Source organism: Alligator sinensis, unplaced genomic scaffold (genome assembly GCF_000455745.1).
Source record: "Alligator sinensis unplaced genomic scaffold, ASM45574v1 scaffold697_1, whole genome shotgun sequence".
In the NCBI taxonomy this organism is placed as follows: domain Eukaryota; kingdom Metazoa; phylum Chordata; order Crocodylia; family Alligatoridae; genus Alligator; species Alligator sinensis.
The window spans coordinates 1034339-1053861 of NW_005842426.1; the positions used below are offsets into that span (position 1 = coordinate 1034339).

Below are 19523 nucleotides of genomic sequence, written 5' to 3' on the forward strand. Positions count from 1 at the left end.
GCGTGCCTCATGTCCCAGGCTATGTGCTGTCAAACATAGGTGATCCCAGTGGATGCTGCTTGGAAAGGGCTTTGGGACCCTTGAGACAGAGGCTGCAATGTTGTCTTGGACATGGGGAAAGAACTGGAGAGGGGGATGATGGCCACAGAGAGGGAGAGCAGTCGATACCCCCAAGGCAAATGCTGCGTTGCAGTTAGTTTTGGGGGCCAGCGTGCATTCTCGTGGTGGCGCAGATCCGTGAGCGCCGAGCGAGCTGCCCTGCGATCAAATAGCTGTCGAACAGAACAAGCAGAGAAACGAAGCGAAAAGAGGAAGGCAAGTCCACCTGTTAGTGGGCCTCTGGGACCAAAGCCAGACAGAAAGGAAAGGGTTAAGCATGCCTTAAAAGTAACCAGCCAGCACCACCTGCCCCATCCATCATTACTGGTCAGGGGCTCTCCAGGCCAGCCACGTGCCGCACCGCTGGAGCTCACCGGTAACCCGTGTTCACGGCATAGCGGCTTCCACGTGCATCATTTACTAGGGAGCAGTTGCTCTCTGTCTACGAGCAGACATTGCTTTGTGTGACCAGTGGCATTGCAAACCCTGCCTGGTGTCCAGCAATGGGTCTGTGTTGCAAACCCTGCAGAACAGCTCTCCTGCTGTTAGCAGTCATCTAGCTAGCAAGGGATCTGGTAGCAAGAGGGAGCTCAGCATGGGGGTGCCTACCCTGCTTCTCAAGCAGGCTTTGCATCTTGCAATGCGTTCCACCATCCCATAGCTAGGCTTCTAGCAACCCCCAGCTGGCTCACGTAAACCTGGCGGGGTACGTCTGCGTTACAGTGCAGACACGTCCCGAGAGCCCAGCTGGATTCTTGTACGTGATGAGGACACTGGAGATGGACTGCTTCGCTCCAGGGATGCTGCAAACACAGAACTGGACCCTAAAAGCAATTCCAAGGATGATGCCCAGTGCAGGATGTGACCAGACGTGGCCTCCCAGCTCTGCGGGGCTGGCAGGGGTAGAAAGTGGTGAAAAATTGAACGTGCATCCTCAGCTCAGCAAATGCACCTGCTGGAGGACACATGTTAGCTGGGACGAACCACGCCGCTCACCCTAGCGCTGCACAGAGAGGCTAGAAACCCCCCTGAGGACTAGTCCAGACAGTTTCCTTCTGTTGGATCATAATTAGTGGGCGGCCCATGAATGCACCAGGATCCCGCGGGGGTTGTTTGCAAGACTTCTTCCCCCTAGCAGGGTCAGCCCTGCAAACACACGGCTAAGCAATGAAGGCTAGCAGCTTTTCCAACCCCTGCACAAGGGGGTCTCACACCTTAAAGGAGATGGTGTTAGCCATTGCCAGCGATGTGTTCACACCATGCAGGCAGCACTGACTGATCCTGGTCCAGCCCTGATTGATCCCCCCTTTCTCAGGCTGGCACGGGGGCTGATGGCTGTGGGATGACAGCAGATCGCTCCCCGTACAGCCGGGTTTCCCCAAGCCGTGAGTCGCAGCTCGTCCCCTGCTCATACTCACTTCCCCCGGGGAGGCTGTCCCTGTCGAAGATGCACAGCTTGTAGCCGAACTCGTTCTCCAGGACACCGCGGAGGGTGAGCAGCACGAACTCCTCTTCCTCGGCGTTACGGGCATAGGACACGTACACGTCATACTCCTTGCCATCTGCGCGGGGTCGGGGGGACCGCGGGGAGCAGAGGAGATGTGAGTGAGTGTTATCGGCAATGCAGTATCCCCATCTACCCTTCCCCTGGAGCCTGCCTGCAAGCATCTTGCTGAACAGTGCTCCACACTTCTTGGCTGCTCTAAGGAAAGGGATCATCTCTGAACCAAGATTTGTAGAGGTTTGCATTTCTTTTTGTCTCAGACCAGCACAGCTCCCAAATCTATCCCCACATCTCTATTGCACCCTTGCTTAGTGGTTTCAACCCCCCACCAGAACAAGCACCCTCCTGCCAGGGAAAGGCAGCAGGGGACAATTATCTACCTTGTTACGTTCATGTTTTTTGCTCCACGGTTTGTGGAAAGAGAAGCTTCAAAGACTGTTTGGGATTTTGTGCTTCAGTAAGGACTTCTTTTGTATTTTTCCCCAACAAGAAGATTTCTGTCTATAATGATCCTGCATGACTCAAACATCTACACAAGAAATTCGTCTGAAAGAAGGAGTTTTGTTTAGTGGGAGAGAATGAGGGTTTGCTTTTTTTGGTAAGATGGAGAGAAATAAGAAAACATTGTTTGTTTGTTTGCTTATATTATATACATGTGTGTATATAATATAAGCATGTGTGTGTGTGTGCATGTGTGTACATATATATGTTATACATATTAAAACGTGTGTGTGTGTATATGTGTATATGCGTGTGTGTGTATGCATGTGTGTGTACATATATATATGTTATACATATTTGATTATTTCTCTCCATCTTACAAAAAAAAGAAAACCCTCATATTAGACTGGCTGACCTCTGCAGATCCCTTCCAGCCCCACTTCTCTTCTCTGTGACAGAAGCAGAGATCCTAGCCCAGAGTCCTGAGACATGGGGTCAAGGTCACATCAGAAGCCAAGGACAGACCTAGGATTGAGACACTTGGCCCCAAATTCTGTGCTTCAGACTGAGTCCATTCTGCCCCAGCTCACACACACACACACACACACACATCCCACCTAGGATCCTTGTTGATCAACCAACAGAGAAGGCCAGGACTAGACTGGAAACCAAATAGCATCTCCCTGTCCCTTGAAATCAGCTTGTTCTTGGGTCATCTCCCATCTATCCTGTGAGCCTGTGCAAGACTCCTCCAGCCTCCCAGCCCCTGTGACGGGCTCTTCTTCCTACCATTCGTTTCACCCATTTAAGCATTTGCTTCACCCATTTAAGCAAGGGCTACAGGGGACAATAAGATGGACAGGAGTGAGCAGTGTGCCCTTGTGAAGAAGGCTGATGGCATCCTGGGCTGCATTGGTAGGAGCGTGGCCAGCAGATCCAGGGCAGTGATTTTCTATTCAGCACCGGGGAGGTCACATCTGGAGTCCTGTGTCCAGCTGTGGACCCCCACTACAGACAGGATGTGGACACATTGGAGAGAGTCCAGTGGAGGGCAATGAAAATGGTTGTGGGGCTGGGGACAGGACTGGTGAAGAGAGGCCGAGGGAGCTGGACTGATTGAGTCTGGAGAAGAGAAGACTGAGGGGGATTGAATAGCAGCCTTCACCTCCCTGCAGGGGGGCTGCAAAGAGGAAGGAGCTGGGCTGCTCTCAGTGGGGGCAGATGCCAGAAGGAGCAATGGGCTCAAGCTGCAGCAAGGGAAGTTGAGGTTGCATATTAGGAAAAACTTCCTCATCAGGAGGGTGGTGAAGCACTGGGACAGGTTACCCAGAGAGGTGGTGCAATCTCCATCCTTGGAGGTTTTGAAGACCTGGCTTGACAAAGCCTTGTCTGGGATGATGGAGTTGGGGCTGGTTCTGCTTGGAGCAGGGGGTTGCACTAGATGTGACCTCCTGAGCTCCCTCCCAACCTTCATTTTCTATGGCTGTATGAAAACTGTTAAGAAAAGGCAGGGCCCTATCTCTGAAGAGGGTAAAAAACAGCCTGCAGAGAAATCTACACAGCATCACAGGGACCAGTGGCTGGAAACGATTGCTGCGCTCCCCCAAAGCCCTTACCTAGGATGGTCTCGTCGGTGCCAAAGTGAGCTCGGTAGAAGAGGACCATTTCAAGCCAATACACGTGGTAGATGACTATCAGGACCACGACCAGCAGGATGGTAGCTCCCAATCCACAGGCCAGCTCCACGGTGTATCTCGGAGCTGCAACTGGGTGGAAAACACAGACAGGTCTTTTTTCGGTAGTACGTATGGAGCCATCATTCGAATAGGCATGGGCCGGGGTCATGCCGCGAGCAGAGCAATAGAGGCTCTTATAGGAGATTCAAAGCCCGGGCAGAAAAATGTATGTGTATATACACAGTACAGACACACCTATATTACATACATAATTATATATACATACACATGTGCACACACGCACAATACACTCACACACATGTGCATGCTGAGTATGCATGCACTCAGCCCTGGGGCAGTTTCAGATGGAGGGAGTCACAGCATAAGGAAGAAGTCCAGAAGAAGTGAAAAGACCTTGAAGACCCAATTCTTCCACGCTTCTCACACTGAAAAGGGGTCAATTCCTCCCCAGATCTCCCAGGAACATGAGCAGAAGCCAGGGGAATATTTCCAAGTCACAATTTGTCAGAGGCAGCTCCTCTGGCCCAGCTCGTGGGCTAAGCCCAAAGAATTGGCCTCGCCAAAATACTATAATTGTGAACTTTGGGAATAAACACCACCCTGGAAGCATCATTGCAGCGGTTATCACCGCCTGCCCAAACCAGTAGCAAAATGAATGGCACTCTGGCTCCTATCACAGATGTATGCCTCTCTTTTAGCTAGTCCCAGAGTGACCTCAAGTAAGTCTGTAGCCCAGATGAGACACTTTCTAGAAGATCGAAATGTCTGACAAGGAGTCTTACCTGTTTCCAAATCAAAACACAGGTAAAGGAGACCTTATGCTTGCTCCCAAGAGTCACTGACATGCCATTAGCTTTTTTCCTTACACTTGGAACAGGAAAAAACCTGCCTAGAGTCTCTGGGGAAATATTGAATTGTGAATAGTGATGCTTGCGGTAGGCGGCACGCACGTCGGCAAACTGAATAGAGATTAGTACAAGAGAGCGCATCGCAAAACTCCTGGATTAACTGTACTTTATTATTTGCAAACACACCGATCACCAGACAGAGACGATTGAAATGGAAAGCATTCAACAGGTCCCAGTTGGAAGCGAGCGACACAAAAGATACAGGAAAGAAAGAGACAAATGAATATTGGTAGGGAGCAAGGGGAAATTTTTCTTCTAGCCAACATAAAAGAAATCCACGCGTTAGCATGTGGGCTTAGGAGGGAAATGGGCTTAAGGAGCTAGGAGCTGGAATCGAATGGCATGAAGTGCTGGTCTGCAGCTAGGTGATTGTAGCTTAGGGTGGTCCTGCCAGCAGTGGTCTGGTCTGGTTCTTGCAAACTGCTGCGAAATGGAGCAGAAACAAACAAAAAAAAAGGGGGCATTTAAATCACTTGTCTACTGCAAAAGCATCTCCCAATCACCCATTCTGGGGTCTAGAGAGTCGCTGAGGTGGGATCCTAGACGGTGCCTTTCTAAACGAAGAGCCTGCATGCTGCAGACCTCCATCCTGCTAGACCGATGCACTCAATCAGCCCACAAAGAGGAACGGTAGGAGGCACTACCGTGCTGAGCGACGTGGAAAGAAAGCTTAAAATGGCCCAATAGCTCTGGCCTTCACTAATTAGCTGCCCCTTCTGATGGGCTACAAAAGGCTGCCTTGAGTGGGCAGTTCTGAAAAGGGAGGGGAGAAAAAGAGCAAGGCGCTGATCCAAACCATCTTAAGACAGGAAGGTTTTGGTCCTTACGCTCCCAGCCACAGCACAATAGCTGAGGAGCCACAAAAACACAGAGAAGTGGGGCTGGAAGGGACATCTAGTGCAGCCCCCTGCAAGCCACCCCTTGCCTAACCTAGTCCCACAACAATACAGTCAACCCTGTCGCACAACTACAAGGCCCGTGCGGCCCGCAGACACCAAAAGCTTTCAAACTGGCTGCAGGTAAAGTCAGGGACAAGGGCATCCCTGTGCTGCAAGGGGTGTTAAAATGCACTTGAGACCCCCAAGGAAGAGGGCTGTGACCCCCATTTCAGCATCTTCTCAATAAAGATGTCTGTAAACCAGAGGGCATAAGATCCTAGGGTCAGAAGGGACCTCAGAGGTCAGTGGGACCACCTCCTTGCACGGATGCTACTCACAGATCACAGCACAGAAGGAGAACAAGTCTCCTCCCTGTGCTGCTACGTGATGGGATGATACGCCAGGAAACAAGGCGTTTCCAATGCAAGCTGGGATGGGGCGGTCCGGGGGTCTCTTGCATCTGAAACGAGCCGTGCAAAGGACAGGTTCCTCGGGTGGGTGTCCTGCAAGGGCTCAGCCTTCCCAATGCACAGCGGGGTTTCTCGGGGCTCCTATGAAAGGAGCTGCCAACCACCCAAGGTCAACCGGAGCGTCTCCCAGCCTACAGAGACCTCAGGCTGGTGCTTGCCGAGGAAGGGATCGGGTCCAGCTGCTGCCAGAGTCAAAAACACCTCTTCCATGGAAGCAGGAGCAGCTGGAGAGAGAAGAGGGAAGGTCCCTGCTCTGAATGGAGCGCTTCATCTCTGTCGCACTGCATTACACCAGCAGCCCTGACTGCAGCACTCATCATCATCATCATCATCCTCCTCCTCGGGGCCTGAAACAGCGAGCCTGTCCGGCTCCCTCAAAAACATGGGAGAGGAGAAGCAGCTGCCTTCACGCAGCCAGTTCCCAGCTGGGCTTATCCAAGGAGGCTGACCACAAAGGCTTGTCAGACCAGCAGCATCCTTAAGGACTGGTCTTTGACTGGACTGGGAGCAAATTATGGGGGGCCCGCTCGAAAAATGGCACCAAGGCATTCAAAAGCAACAGCTGCCATTTGCAACCCCCATTTCCAAAGCAGCTGCAGGCTTGGAGAGGATGCTCGGCCGGCCCACGAGGGATGGGTAATCAGTGCCGACTACCCGATAAAGCCTGATTCAGGGGCCTATTCCAACAGATGTCAAACAAAAGGAGTCCCCCACACCAACACAACTAGCCCCCCTGCTTTCATTAGGAGGCTGGCAGGTCTGGTTGGAAGAATATCAGCTTCTAGCCTGGCTTGAGGCCTCGGTGACCCTCTTGCAACGCTGCCTGAGCGAGGGGAAAAGACTCTGCCGATAGCACGGATACTGAGCACTGCCTGGACAAGCAGCTCTTGCTGGGCTCCAGGGGGAAGCCCAGCTCCTAGAATAACAGACTCAGAAAATGAGGGTTGAAGGGAGCTCAGGAGGTCGTATCTAGTCCAACCCCTGCTCCAAGCAGGACCAGCCCCAACTGCATCATCCCAGCCAAGGCTTTGTCTACCCGGGTCTTAAAAACCTCCAGGGATGGAGACTGCACCACCTCTTTGGGTAACCTGTTCTAATGCTTCACCACCTTCCTAGTGAGTTTTTGCTAATATCCAACCTCAACTTCCCTGGCTGCAGCTTGAGCCCATTGCTCCTTCTGTCATCTGCCCCCACTAAGACCAGTCCAGCTCCATCCTCTTTGCAGCCCCCCTGCAGGAAGGTGAAGGCTGCTATTCAATCCCCCTCGGTCTTCTCTTCTGCAGACTAAATCAGCCCAGTTCCCTCACCCTCACCCCACAAGACATGTCCCCCAACCATTTTCATTGCCTTCCGCTGGACTCTCTCCAATGTGTCCACATCCTTTCTGTAGTGGGGGGCCCACAGCTGGACACAGGACTCCAGATGTGGCCTCCCCAGTGCTGAATAGAGGGAAGAATCACTGCCCTCCGTCTGCTGGCAGCGCTCCTAGCAATGCACCCAGGATGCCAGTAGCCTGGTTCAGCCCGCTCCAGAGCGCACGTCTAATCAGCTCACAGTCAGTTTTAATTATCTGCTGCTCAGCCTCCCCGTGCCAAGATCTCCCCTGTTCTTCTGATGTCTCTTGCTGTTTTGCAGCCAGGAACCGCCCCAGAGCAAAGCATCTCTCGGGTCTCTAGAGCGGGATGGATCTGGGGTTCATGGAGATAAACGTGCCTGTGACGGAGAATGTCTGAGCTTTAAATAAAGTTTATTTTTTTAAGGTTTTTTAATCTATGTGTAAGTTTGATGCAGTGCTGTCTTCATCAAGTGGAAAAATTAATATTGTTAGGGATTTCTGGCCTTGAACTTTATTTGACTATTATCTCTGGAGCAGAACAAACTGTTGAATGTTTTAAACAAAAATAAATCGGGCAGGGCACAAAATGGGCTGCCACTCCTGCCTGACCCAACTCGGTCAAAACAAAGAATTTTAGGGTATGGGGACGGAAAGCAATTTGGGTTTGGTTGCTGGTTGGATATCCAGGTGCAGAGATGCAAAGGTAACTGAGAACTGTGTGCAAGCCCAATGGAAAAAAGAGGCCCCTAGGGAATACCGAATACCTCTTCTACACGTGTCTCGTGTGTAGCAACGAAGTGCAGCTCCCAAAATGCAGCCCTGCCCTCCATCTCGTCCCCTCCCAGGGATAAAGTACATGCTTCCCCCTGCCAGCTATGAGCCCTGTCCAGGCCAAACAGCCCCTCTGGGCTCAGCACAGTGGGAAGCGACACAGCTGCACCAGTCTAGGAGCTGCGCTGCAGAGGACCTGGGCCGCCTCCTTCCCTTGCTCCCTGTCTGTGGGGAGGGAGAGCAAGGCACATGCTCATGTCAGGGTACAACTCGCTATCCCTCGTGTCTGTGCCACTGTTAGTGCCAGCTGGGACAGCACGGGAGCAGGAAATACCCCCTCTGTTATCCCCACAAAGGGCCGTGCCAGGACCCCAGCCGTGCCTCGCCCCAAGGTACGGCTTCGGCACTCAGGCACACTCCCGTGGCCGGCCAGGCTGCATCCCGTACCCCCCTGCGGGTGCCAATCCCTTACCTTTCATTTTCACCAGCGCCTGCTGCTGCACTTCTCCTTTGCTGTTCCTGGCATGGCAGGTGTAGTTGTGCTTCAAATCCTCCGGCGTGACCTTTGCAATCGTCAGCATCCTCACAATGTCCTTGTCTCCGAAGAGCTGGGCAATCTCGCTGGGAAAACAAAAGGGTTAGCATGCAGAAGCCCAGCGATGTGCATGCGATTTGTTGCTATTCACTTTAGACTTCTCCTTTATTTTTGGCAAAACAAAAGACAATTAACAGATCAGTCGTTCATCGCTGGTAGCGGATCGGGAGTTTTGCACTGAATGTCAATGCTCCGCACTGCACGGGGTAGCTGGTCCATGGGCAACTTCTGCCTAGTTTTACTTGTTTTCTGCTGCCCGATTGTCGGCTGTGTGTCACAGGGGATTTGAGAGAGGAGATTTCTCCAATCACTTGGGTTTCCTAAACTCCGAGTCTAATTTCTGCCTCTGCTTCCAATGTCCAGTGTGACTTTGGAAACATTGCTTCATGTGCCTGGATGATAAAGCAGGGGTGACGATCTCTCTCCTTTCTCCCCCACGTGGCCATGTCTATTTGCAACCTGCCCTCTTACTTGGTGCTGTGCAGCACTTTGCCCAAAAAAGACCCACTCTTCCCTGGGACCTTTCTGTGAGACGGCACTAGACTTTCCACAAGACACGTGATAGCAGTACAAGGTACTGCAGCAATTCAGAGGATCAGGTCAGGCTGGAAGGGACCTCACAAGGTCACGTCTGGTCCAGGCCCCTGCTCAAGGCAAGAGCATCCCGGACTAAACCAGCCTGGCTACGTGTCTGTCCAACCTGCTCTTGAACATTTCCCAGGTTGGAGAGACCACAGCTTCTGTCCCAATGCTTGACCACCCTCCTGGTCAGAAAGTCCCTCCTCCTCTCCAGCCTGAATTTCCCCTGCTGCAGTTGGAGGCATTGCTCCTTGACCCGTGCCCTGCAGCCACAGAGAAAAGCCCATCTCCCTCCTCTCTATAATTGCCCTTTAGTTATTTGAAGACTGTTATCAAATCCCCTCCCTCCCCCAGTCTTCACTTCTCCAAATTAAATAACACTAGCTCTTTCAGCCTTTCCACATCAATTATGCTTCTCAAGGCCCCTAATACATTTTGTGTTGCTCTGCACTGGGCTCTTTCCAGTCGGTCCACATCTTCCTTAAAGTGTGGATGCAATACTCCAGGTAGGGTCTCGGTGGGGCTAAACAGAGAATCACTTCCCTTGATTTGCAGGTGACACTCCTGATTAACACAACCCAGGACTGAATTGGGTTGGGGTTTGTTTTATTTTTGCAACAAGCACTATTTGCTCATACTGAGTGCACGGTCCACCGTAACCCTCAGGCCCTTCTCTGCAGTACTGGGCAGGGTGAGGAGATCTCGATCCTCCTGCTCCAAAACCAGCTGCCTGCGTCACAGGAGAACCTCCCTTATGCATTGACAGTACAGGGCCCATGACACAGAGAAGAGCTGTTCCATTATTATCCATTGTGGTTCCCAATCTGTGGTACGGGTACCACCAGCGGTACACAGACAACCCGTCAGTAGTACGCATTAACACATTGATTATAATTACTTTATATGACAAAAACTTGCTGGTGGTACTTAAGATTGAACTGAAAATTTTTCTGGTGGTGCTTTAAAGGTCGTATCATTTTAAACCGGTGGTGCGCAATCTGTCCGAGTTTGGGGACCACTGCATTAGAGGGCAGCTCTGGAAAGTCACCAGTTCACTTAAGAGCTGCTTTTCAACCCTAAATAACTTCTTTTTGAGACTTGGGCCTGAGGGCCATTTGAAATGGCCAGGAGCCAGAAAATAATGCAGCTCCCTGGGGCTGTCACTAGTCCACATCCTGATCAGCTATTAGCAAAGGGAGCTCCGGCTGATGCCCGCAGGGGCTGTGCTGGTGCAGGCCTGCGTCCAAGGTCCAGCCATGGGATAATTAGGAGAGGATGCAGACAGCAGAGGTCTGACGTGCAAATCGTTACCTTTGAGTGACTTTTATCCGTGGGTCCGTGATGTCGTCCGTGTTTTTCCCATCGATGGTCCACCATGCCTCGGTGCGGGAGTCCTTCAGGAAAGTGAAGTAGACCTGACAGGGCAGAACAAGATCTTCCCCTAGGACAGAAAGATGCCAATGAAACGCAGCCCCTCCAGCCTTCATTCTCCCTCCCCACCGGGAAGGGACCGAACACAACACCTGAGATCCAGGAAGCATGAAATAACACGGCCCCTTCCCTTGACCGCCAGCTACACGGGAGAAATGTGTGCCCGACAGGTCCCTTCCTGCTTCCTAGGAGCCTGAGTGACCTACACACATGAAGGCACATTTGCTCTCAGCTCTCTCATGAGGTGGGGAAATGCTGCTAGATCCATTTTACAAACGTGAAGACTGAGATTTGCCTAAGGTTGCCCAGGAAGTCTGGGGGAGAAGCAGGACCTGCTTTCAGACCTCTTAAACAGTGCATTAAATATAAGGTTATTCTCAATGCAGCAGTGGCCAACCACCACCGTACCAGGCACTGTATGGACACAGACTACCCGGCAGTCCCTGCCCCAAAGAGCTGGCTGTCTGCACAGATGAGGGGATGCTCTGCGGGGTGCATTAGCAACGTGACAATGTGCAGGCAGGGAAGAGCAGGTTAGATCCATGCTTTACTGGGAGGGGAAGGGGGCCAGCTAAATGGAAACTGGAGGGGATGGGAAGGAGGCAGAGGATGGGCTTAGTTCTCCCCCATTAAACCTCCCTAAGGGTGACACTTCCAGCTCCATCTGCTTCTGCAGCTGCTCCCACCCCCAGGTCCCAAAGCACAGGGCAGACGATGCACAGCCCCTGTGAGCACAGAGGAAGTACACGGACTTGCAGGTTCATTGCACTGCTTAAGCAAGACCTTCCCCATCCTGGCAGACGCTCCCCCCACACATGGCACAGGAGAGCGCGGCGCGTTACCTGGTTCCAGCTTGTAGACGACTTTCTCGTTGGGAGAGGTGAACTGCGGCGGCAACGCCTTGTTTGGAGACCCTGCGGGAATGGAAAATGGGATCCCTCCTGAGCTGAGAACGAGATCTGGCTTCGTTAGGACCATTGCACGAGCTGATGCTAACTCCCCACAGCCCCCGAACAACTCTAGCGTGTGGCTGCAGGAGCCCGTCTTGCAGCGCTGCTGCTACGAGCTGCACGAGCAACATCAAGGGCAGAATTCAATCTAGGCAGACTGCAAAGATGCTGGTTTCTTCTGAAAACCCCTACATTTTGCCACATCTGGAGAGACACTCTGGGCTCATCTGCACTCTCCCGTCTCCCCCAGGCATCTCCGATACCACTCCCAGGTCAGCCTAGAAGCCAGACTCTTCTCCTGGCCCTACAGCAAGCGGTTTGCTCCTGCCTGAAATTACTCTTCCTCCTTGTGCATTCAATGCATACCTATTGCCACATGACCAGGGCATGCTCTAGCATTCACCAGGCAGATGGGCATCTTTAGCTAAATCTGATATTTTTTATTATATCAACTAAAAATAATTAGACCAAAAACTTTTGCTTGCTTTAATGAAAGACACTGGATTTCCCCAAAGAACCTGGTCTACCCATGTCCTTAGACCAACACGGATACAACTAGCATTCACCAGGCTTTTAAAGTCCACCAAGAATTTGCTGTCATCAAGACTAAGCTTTTGTGGCTTAGTCTTCAGACCTGGGCAGCCCTGAAGAACCAGCCCAGCCCTGATGACCTGGCCACCTTCAACTGCACAGAAAAGCACCTAAAGTTTTAAAATAGGCAGGTGGAAACTTCCAAAACTCATGAGGAAACTTTGAAGCTCTTTCTAAAAGGCTGTCAACACCAATGCACACTTTCTGCTGACGGGGTGTGGTACCCACGTACCACCCCATCCTGGGAATGACTGCGTGATGCTTTGGCTATCCGTACACCAGAAGATGCAGAGCCCATTGAACACATGCAGGCCACGTATTGGTGCCTGGGGGAGTTGTCTTAGTTGGTCCCCGGATCCTTCCCCATCTCCTGCCTCAGTTTCCCTTCCTTACCCACCACCTTCATCCGCACGGTTCGGGTGAGGTTGTAGGCCCGTCCGTTCTCCTGGAAGGTCACGATGCAGGTGTAGTCTCCCTTGAAGGTGTCGCGGATGATGCCGAAGGTGAGGGTGGGCCCGTGAGGATAGATGTCGTAGAAGTCCTTCACAAACACGCAGTTCTGGAGGCAGAGAGAGGGAGCGCTCAGGTGGGGAAGCGAAATAGCTTCCCCCCTCCGTCCCCTCCCTGTAAAACACCGGCACCCGAGGCAGCGATAAGCCCAGAAACATGGTGCCAGGACTTGGATTTGGTGCCACGTATGGGTGAGGGTCTGCAGGCCAGAAGGTATGCAGGGAGGGGAAAGGTCTACCCCGTGCCTCAGTTTCCCCAGAATAAAACAATGATTTTAATGGAAAATATGATGAAAGGACATTCAAAGGATGGAGTCACTTGGGTGTGCAACCCCCTTTTAGCTGCCTCCTGAGGATGGGAGACTAAAAGCTGTCCGGGTGGTTGTCGGTGGCAGGAGAAATAGAGGCATTGCCTTGGTTTCCCATGTGATGCAGGCCAGAGAGTCTGTAAAGGCACATGGGCAGCTCCTCCTTGCAGGATGCTCCACCCAGGCACCATCAACCAGTTCCCTGCTAGCCCTTCAGCCCTGAGAACTGACTGCATTTAAATGGATTCAGACAAGAAGCCAAAATCCCTTGCTGTTTGCAACAGCTCCCCAAATCAATGCACACCACAAACCTAACTGCAGTGCATATTGCCGTGTGCTTCCTGCAGTGCAGGGGGGGAAAAGAGCACAGGATCAGGTGTGACGCTGCCACTTGGAGCCTCTTGCCACAAAGTCCCTTAGCCCTGGGTTTGCAAAGGCTATGAGGCATCAATGGCATGATCCTTCCCCTCTATTCAGCACTGGGGGGGCCACATCTGGAGTCCTGTGTCCAGTTTTGGGTCTCCCCCTACAGAAAGGATGTGGACACATTGCAGGGCAATGAAAATGGTTGTGGGGCTGGGGGACAGGACTGGTGAGAAGAGGCTGAAGGAAATGGGCTGATTTAGTCTGCAGAAGAGAAGACCGAGGGGACTGAATAGCAGCTTCACCTCTCTGCAGGGGGGCTGCAAAGAGGATGGAGCTGGGCTGGTCTCAGTGGGGGCAGATGACAGAAGGAGCAATGGGCTCCAGTTGCAGCAAGGGAAGATGAGGTTGGATATTAGGAAAAACTCTCTCACCAGGGGGGTAGTGAAACACTGGAACAGGTTACCCAGAGAGGTGGTGCAGTCTCCATCCTTGAAGGTTTTTAAGACCTGGGTAGACAAAGCCTTGGCTGGGATGATGTAGCTGGAGATGGCCCTGCTTGGAGCAGGGGGTTAGACTAGATGTGACCTCCTGGGGTCCCTCCCCACTCTCATTTAATATGAGTCTATGAATTTCATCTACTTCAGTCCAGCCACTTATGAATTATCTACCGCGGCGAGCTGGGTGGACAATGCCCACTCTGTCCCTGGGTGGGATCCAGCAGGCGGTCCCGATTCAGCATCCAGAATGGGCACGGGCAGGGCTCTTGACCCACGGGCAGAGAGAGAAGCAAAACCAGGATGGGAGAGATCTTCCAAGTGCATGACAAACTAATCCCCAGGTCCAAGCCCAGATCCTCATCTGCCCTTGACGTGCGTGGTTCGTTTGGGAGGACTGGAGCTGCACTGAGTGACTTCTGCTGGGGACCTGGCCCCCACCGAGCAGCCGACAGAAGGGCATAAATTGCTGAGAAACCTTAATAAGCCTTCCACTCAGTGCAGGTTTTCTGCCTTGCCTGACAATGTGCCAAGCGGCTGATCCCTTCTCAGGAAGAGGGTTACGGCGATGACATCTTGATGGTCATAAAAGCCAAAGATTTGCACATTTTCTCTGAGATTATTTCTGAATGGTGCATTTCCAAGTCAGATTCATCTTAACGTGGCAGTTTAAGGCAGAAGTAATATACCATTCATAATGGTTTTTATAAGGAGCGGGATGACTTGCTGTCTGCACAATGATTTCCATGGGGCTTTTTTGTTTCACTCTGCTAATTGATTGTCGAGATGTGAATTTCAATGGAGGCGATGAGAGAGGCATTTAAACCCACAAAATGAACTGACTTCCCTTTGCTAAAAATGATGGCGTTTAGTGAGAAGAGATGCACTGGCTCCTCTTAAGCAGCTGCGCTGCTCCAGTACCTCCCAGCTATGCATCTCATGGCTCTTTGCAAAGCCCCAGTGAATTAAGCATCAAAACCCCCTGTAGTAACAGGTCTGTGGAGAATTTCTTCAGATCTCTCTTCCCTGTTGCTAACCAGAGCTGCTACAGCCTCGTTTTCTCCTGCAAAATGAGAACCGGCTAGTGAGGGAGCCTAAAGTCAGGATTTTAAACAATGCATGGTGGTTGCAGATGCCTGACCAGACACCCCAGTAGGATGCCTGATTTTTAGAGCTAGGGGCATGCAGCATTTTCAGAGAATCAGGCCCCACTCGGTTGTCTCCAGCTTGGCGACCATAAGACTGTGATGCGAAGACGCAAGGCTTGAAAACTTGAACGTCACGGCAATGATTTCTCTGCTGATTTCTAGGGTACAGGATGCAAAGGTTGGTTATCTTCACTCCCAGTTCACAGAAGGGGAGGCCCAGAGTTGGTTAGCCACGAGGGCAGGGCAGCATCTTAGAGACTCGCTGGTTCATCCGATGCTAAGAGAGGAGGAAGCTGATGCCTATAAAGAAGCGACTTGCCCAGGAGCATGCGAGTGGCTTTGAGCACATCTAGGAGCTGAACCTCGGTCTCCAGAGTTACAGTCTCAACTAAGTCACTGGAAAGGAGCGGGGAATAGCCTCCAGTTATGTCCCATCGCAGGTAAGGGGGGTTTTACCAGGGACTTCAGTGAAAGCTGGCTCTGATGTAGCTCCAACTGAAGTTGTGTAATTGGGGCTTGACCTCCCGGCTCTTATACAGCGATGGCTGCGTGCATCACCATTTCCCATAAGAACCAGTCTCTCCCCCAGTCCTAACGCCCCCGACCCTTCTTACCTTGTACCACTTGATAGTTGGCTTTGCACTGGGAGGGTAAAACCCATCGATATCTGGGCAAGGGATGACCTCGTTAGCGTGCTCCAAGTAGAACATCTCTTCCATGGGCTTGATGGCACGGCTGACGCACGAACCCGGGTCTTTCTGAACAACCTCCAAGGGAAACGCAACTTTGCTGCAATAGGTTGTGTTCCTAAGGGGAGAGAAGTGGCCGGGTTGTTAGCTCAGTCTGGTTTACTTATATGCACCGAAGAAAAGCCACAGGTTGGGTCTCAGAAATTCCAGTGCTGAGACGATGCATTCGACCACATTTCAGATTTACATGCAGAAAAGAAACCTCAGTAATATAGGCAGGAGGCAGACGCGGGAGAACTTGCCAACATGACTAATGCACCGAGCCCTCCTTTGTGACTGCAACAACATTTCACAGGCACCCTGGCAAAAAACAAAACGAAAGAAAGACGTGGACAGCAAGAGAGAGGAGAGAGAGAAATCTCCTTGACCCTCTGAGGATGCTCTGCTCCTGCCCTCCTGCATTTTGGGCTGTTTCTCCATTTTCCTGACAATCCTTTGAAGTATCTGGAAGACGGGATGGATTGAGGTCCCTTCCAACCTTAACTGTCTGTTGCAAAGCGTGGCCAAGTGAGCATCCAGCCAAGAGGTAATACCGAAGCAATACCTCTGCCCCAAGCACGTGGCTCATTGCTTAACAGTGCATGCCTATGGAGTTTGCTCAGGGTTTCTTCATGGCCGTTTGCAGCTAGCAATCAGAAATGTGTCCATTAATGCTTTGAAGGTGCCAAGCCTAATTACAATGTAAATGGGCTTGGCACTGCAAATTCAGATCATTGTTGCAGTCCTTTCCCCATTCATCCTGATAACAGCGCCCTTTTCCCTGCGTGGAGATGGGAAGTGGACAGCCCAATTTCCTCCCCATATCATAAGGACTTTGAGGGTCCTGAAAGACAATCCCCACTGCCCTACCTGAGCATGCACGTGTAATTCCCTGTGTCGTTGAGCTGGGCAGGCCGAAACCAAAGGGTGTCCTTCTCCTTGCTGATCCGGCTGTCCGGGAGGCGGAAGTTGATGGGCTCCTCCAGGTCCCGATCCTGCCCGATCCAGTACCAGATGAGGGTGAGGCCGGCAGAGTGGGCCGTGCTGTAGTTGAACTTCAAGAAGGTCTCGAAGAGCGGGCATTTGATCCTGGTGGGCTCCCCATCGTAGAGCTGGATTTGTTTCATGGTGTCCACACCCCAGTCGTCGCAGCGCTCTGCAAGCAGAGAGAACAGGTGGCCCTGACCCTGCGTCTGCTGAGAGCAAAGACCAAAGCATCTAGAGCTGGGTCCCTATACAGCTGGGCTGGGAGACTTTGCCCTATTTGGGATATCAAGAAGCCTGTTTTTTCTATCCAAAAAATAGATGTTTCATCCCTGCCTGGATGACAACTCAGGTCAAGGTGGGAGAGAGCCAGGCTTCCTCGAGGGCATAAAGCAAATGCCACCCTGAGAACAGCTGCAGGGCTGCTGGTATAGGCAATGGGCATGAAGGGCACGGCAATGCAAGCTTATAAATCATCATGAGGGGGTGCCACTGCAGTGTTCAGCAGTGCCATGCTCCCGAGGCATCGTTTCCTCATCCTCCTCTATCTACCCGCTGTCTCTGCAAGCATTTTGGGGAAGGGGCTCTTGGTTTTGCATGTACACCGTACCTGGCACAGCGGACTTCTGCTACAGAAATGCAGCTTGGACAGGCAAGGGCATCGTGAATAATAAGTAGCAGTGATAAATGGGTGCGTGGAGACCTGCTGAGAGTCTCCCATAGGCAGGGAAGCTGGGGGCCAGCAGTGAGACGGGACAGTACACGTCATGGGGGAGCGTGCTCCAGGCCTGAAAAAAGGAGCGGTCCCCTGAATTGCATCCCCGCGGCCACCTGCCGACATCAGAAACCAGGATGAGGGGGCAGAGACAGCTGAGCCGTGCAGAAGAAAGTTGTTCTGCAAGCCCACATCCATCTTCATTGATAATGGAGGGAAGACAGATAAATTGCAGCCTGAAAGTCAATTCTTCTTCAGCCGGCAGCTCTTCCCTCCCGAGTCAGTGCCGGCAAAAGAGGTCTCCCAGGAAAATGGGTGCTGGCGACGGGGGAACAATAGTGTCAGCCGGCTGCTACCTGCCGTGTTCCCCAACCATGCCCCGCTGGTTGAAGGGGAGGGAGGTTATGATGCCCCAGCACATCCAGTCTGGCACCGCTGATGCTGCCCCTTCCCCTCCCAGGGGAAGACCCACTGCCAGTGCAGATCTCAGCTACCCAGGGAAGTCGTACTGAAAGCAGATTTTCAATGGACAGTTCACTAAAAACACCAGCTCAGGGATCAGCAGCCATCAAAAAAGCAAATGCAATGCTCAGGATGATGAAGAAGGGAATTGTGAACAGCACTGAAAGCATTGCAATACCCCTTTATACATCCATGGTGCATGCATTCAAGCCTTGAATACAGTGCCTAGTTTTGGTCCCCACGCCTCAGAAATTAGATACAGAAGAACAGGAGAAGGTCCAGAGAAGGGCAAGAAGGATGCTCAGGGGTGTGGAGGGGCTTCCATGTGACAGGAGACCTGTTCAGTTTAGAAAAGAGATGCTTGAGGTGTGTAGGAGAAGGGTTTGCAAGGCACTAAAGAGAGTAGAGAAAGTCAACAGGGGTTTATTATTGACTGTCTCTCTCACCAGACAAGAAAACAAGGAGTTGCAACATGAAACGAGCAGGCAAGATGGACCTAGGTCTGATCCAGGACATGGTAGCTCTTATGTTTTTACTGGTTTTGCTGCCCTGGCAGTGCTACATTAGGATGACGGCATGCTCCAGGGCTGGCCCACTGCAGAGCCCATCACGTCTGCAAAGAAGACCCAGGTAGACCAAGCCTTGTCTGGGATGATGTAGTTGGGGCTGGTCCTGCTTTGGACTAGATGTGACCTCCTGAGCTCCCTTCAACCCTCATTGTCTGTGACCAGCATCACAGTCGTGACCACGTAGGACGAACTAATACACTGCAAAGTGGCTGAGCTGCAGGGAGGCCAGGCTACCCACTGCAGGGCTGTTGGTTGTAGCCGGGTTGGCCTAAGGAGCTTCTTTTCTACCTTGGACAGCACATAGCAGCAGCAGTCTCCCAATGCCTGAAGATGGGTGTTTGTGCCCGAAAGCTTGCAAAGACCATTTTTTTCCAACTATTTAGTTGTTCTAGTAAAAGATACCGCATCTACCCAGGCTACCCACTGGATGCACTGGGCCAGACTTCACAGAGCTGCTCATAAGACAGATGAGTCTGTCAGCAACTGCCTGCTAACTGTGGGCTGAAGTCCTGGTGGCTATTTGCTCCAGAGCCATGTGTTTTCATAAAGGAAATCTGCCATTGGCCCGTGCCCTTGCAAAAGGGAGCTGTGTCTGGGGAGCAGAGCATGGGACAGTAAAGCAGGATATCTTTGACCCCGACTTTGCTACATCCTTCTGGGGCTGCATGAAGGCAGCAGGTCTTTATGCCTTCCCACAGCAAGGCCAGAGAAGAGACAGGTCTGCTGTATATGGCAACCATGAGGTTCTTGGATGCATGCATGCATGCATGCATGCAAAGCAAAGAGGAGAGAGGTTTGCATGTATATGACAGCTGTGAGATCCTTGGCTGGATGCATGCATGCAAAGCCAAAGAGGAGAGAGGTTTGCATGTATATGACAGCTGTGAGATCCTTGGCTGGATGCATGCATGCAAAGCCGGAGAGGAGAGAGGTCTGCATGTATATGGCAGCTGTGAGATCCTTGGCTGGATGCATGCATGCATGCAAAGC

At 51.9% G+C, this 19523-nt stretch overlaps 1 protein-coding gene across 5 annotated transcripts in view; it reads right to left on the reverse strand.

Moving 5' to 3' along the window:
• The window catches only part of IL1RAP (interleukin 1 receptor accessory protein), a 61153-nt gene that overhangs the window by 10463 nt on the left and 31167 nt on the right, over window positions 1–19523 (reverse strand). For 3 of the 5 annotated variants that reach the window (XR_003095615.1, XM_006030142.2, XM_025211726.1), the window contains 8 exons: window positions 16674–16959; window positions 15690–15882; window positions 12644–12809; window positions 11552–11623; window positions 10590–10719; window positions 8577–8725; window positions 3661–3810; window positions 1518–1661 (listed from right to left, as the gene is read on the reverse strand). Coding sequence is in view for 3 of the 5 variants with exons in the window: in XM_006030142.2 (XP_006030204.1) it covers window positions 1518–1661; window positions 3661–3810; window positions 8577–8725; window positions 10590–10719; window positions 11552–11623; window positions 12644–12809; window positions 15690–15882; window positions 16674–16959 (1290 nt within the window). In the remaining 2 variants the exon portion in view is untranslated. Of the gene's footprint in view, window positions 1–1517; window positions 1662–1983; window positions 2150–3660; window positions 3811–4771; window positions 5073–8576; window positions 8726–10589; window positions 10720–11551; window positions 11624–12643; window positions 12810–15689; window positions 15883–16673; window positions 16960–19523 lie in introns of those variants that run through there. The other 2 variants (XR_003095616.1, XM_025211727.1) reach the window with 2 other exon arrangements.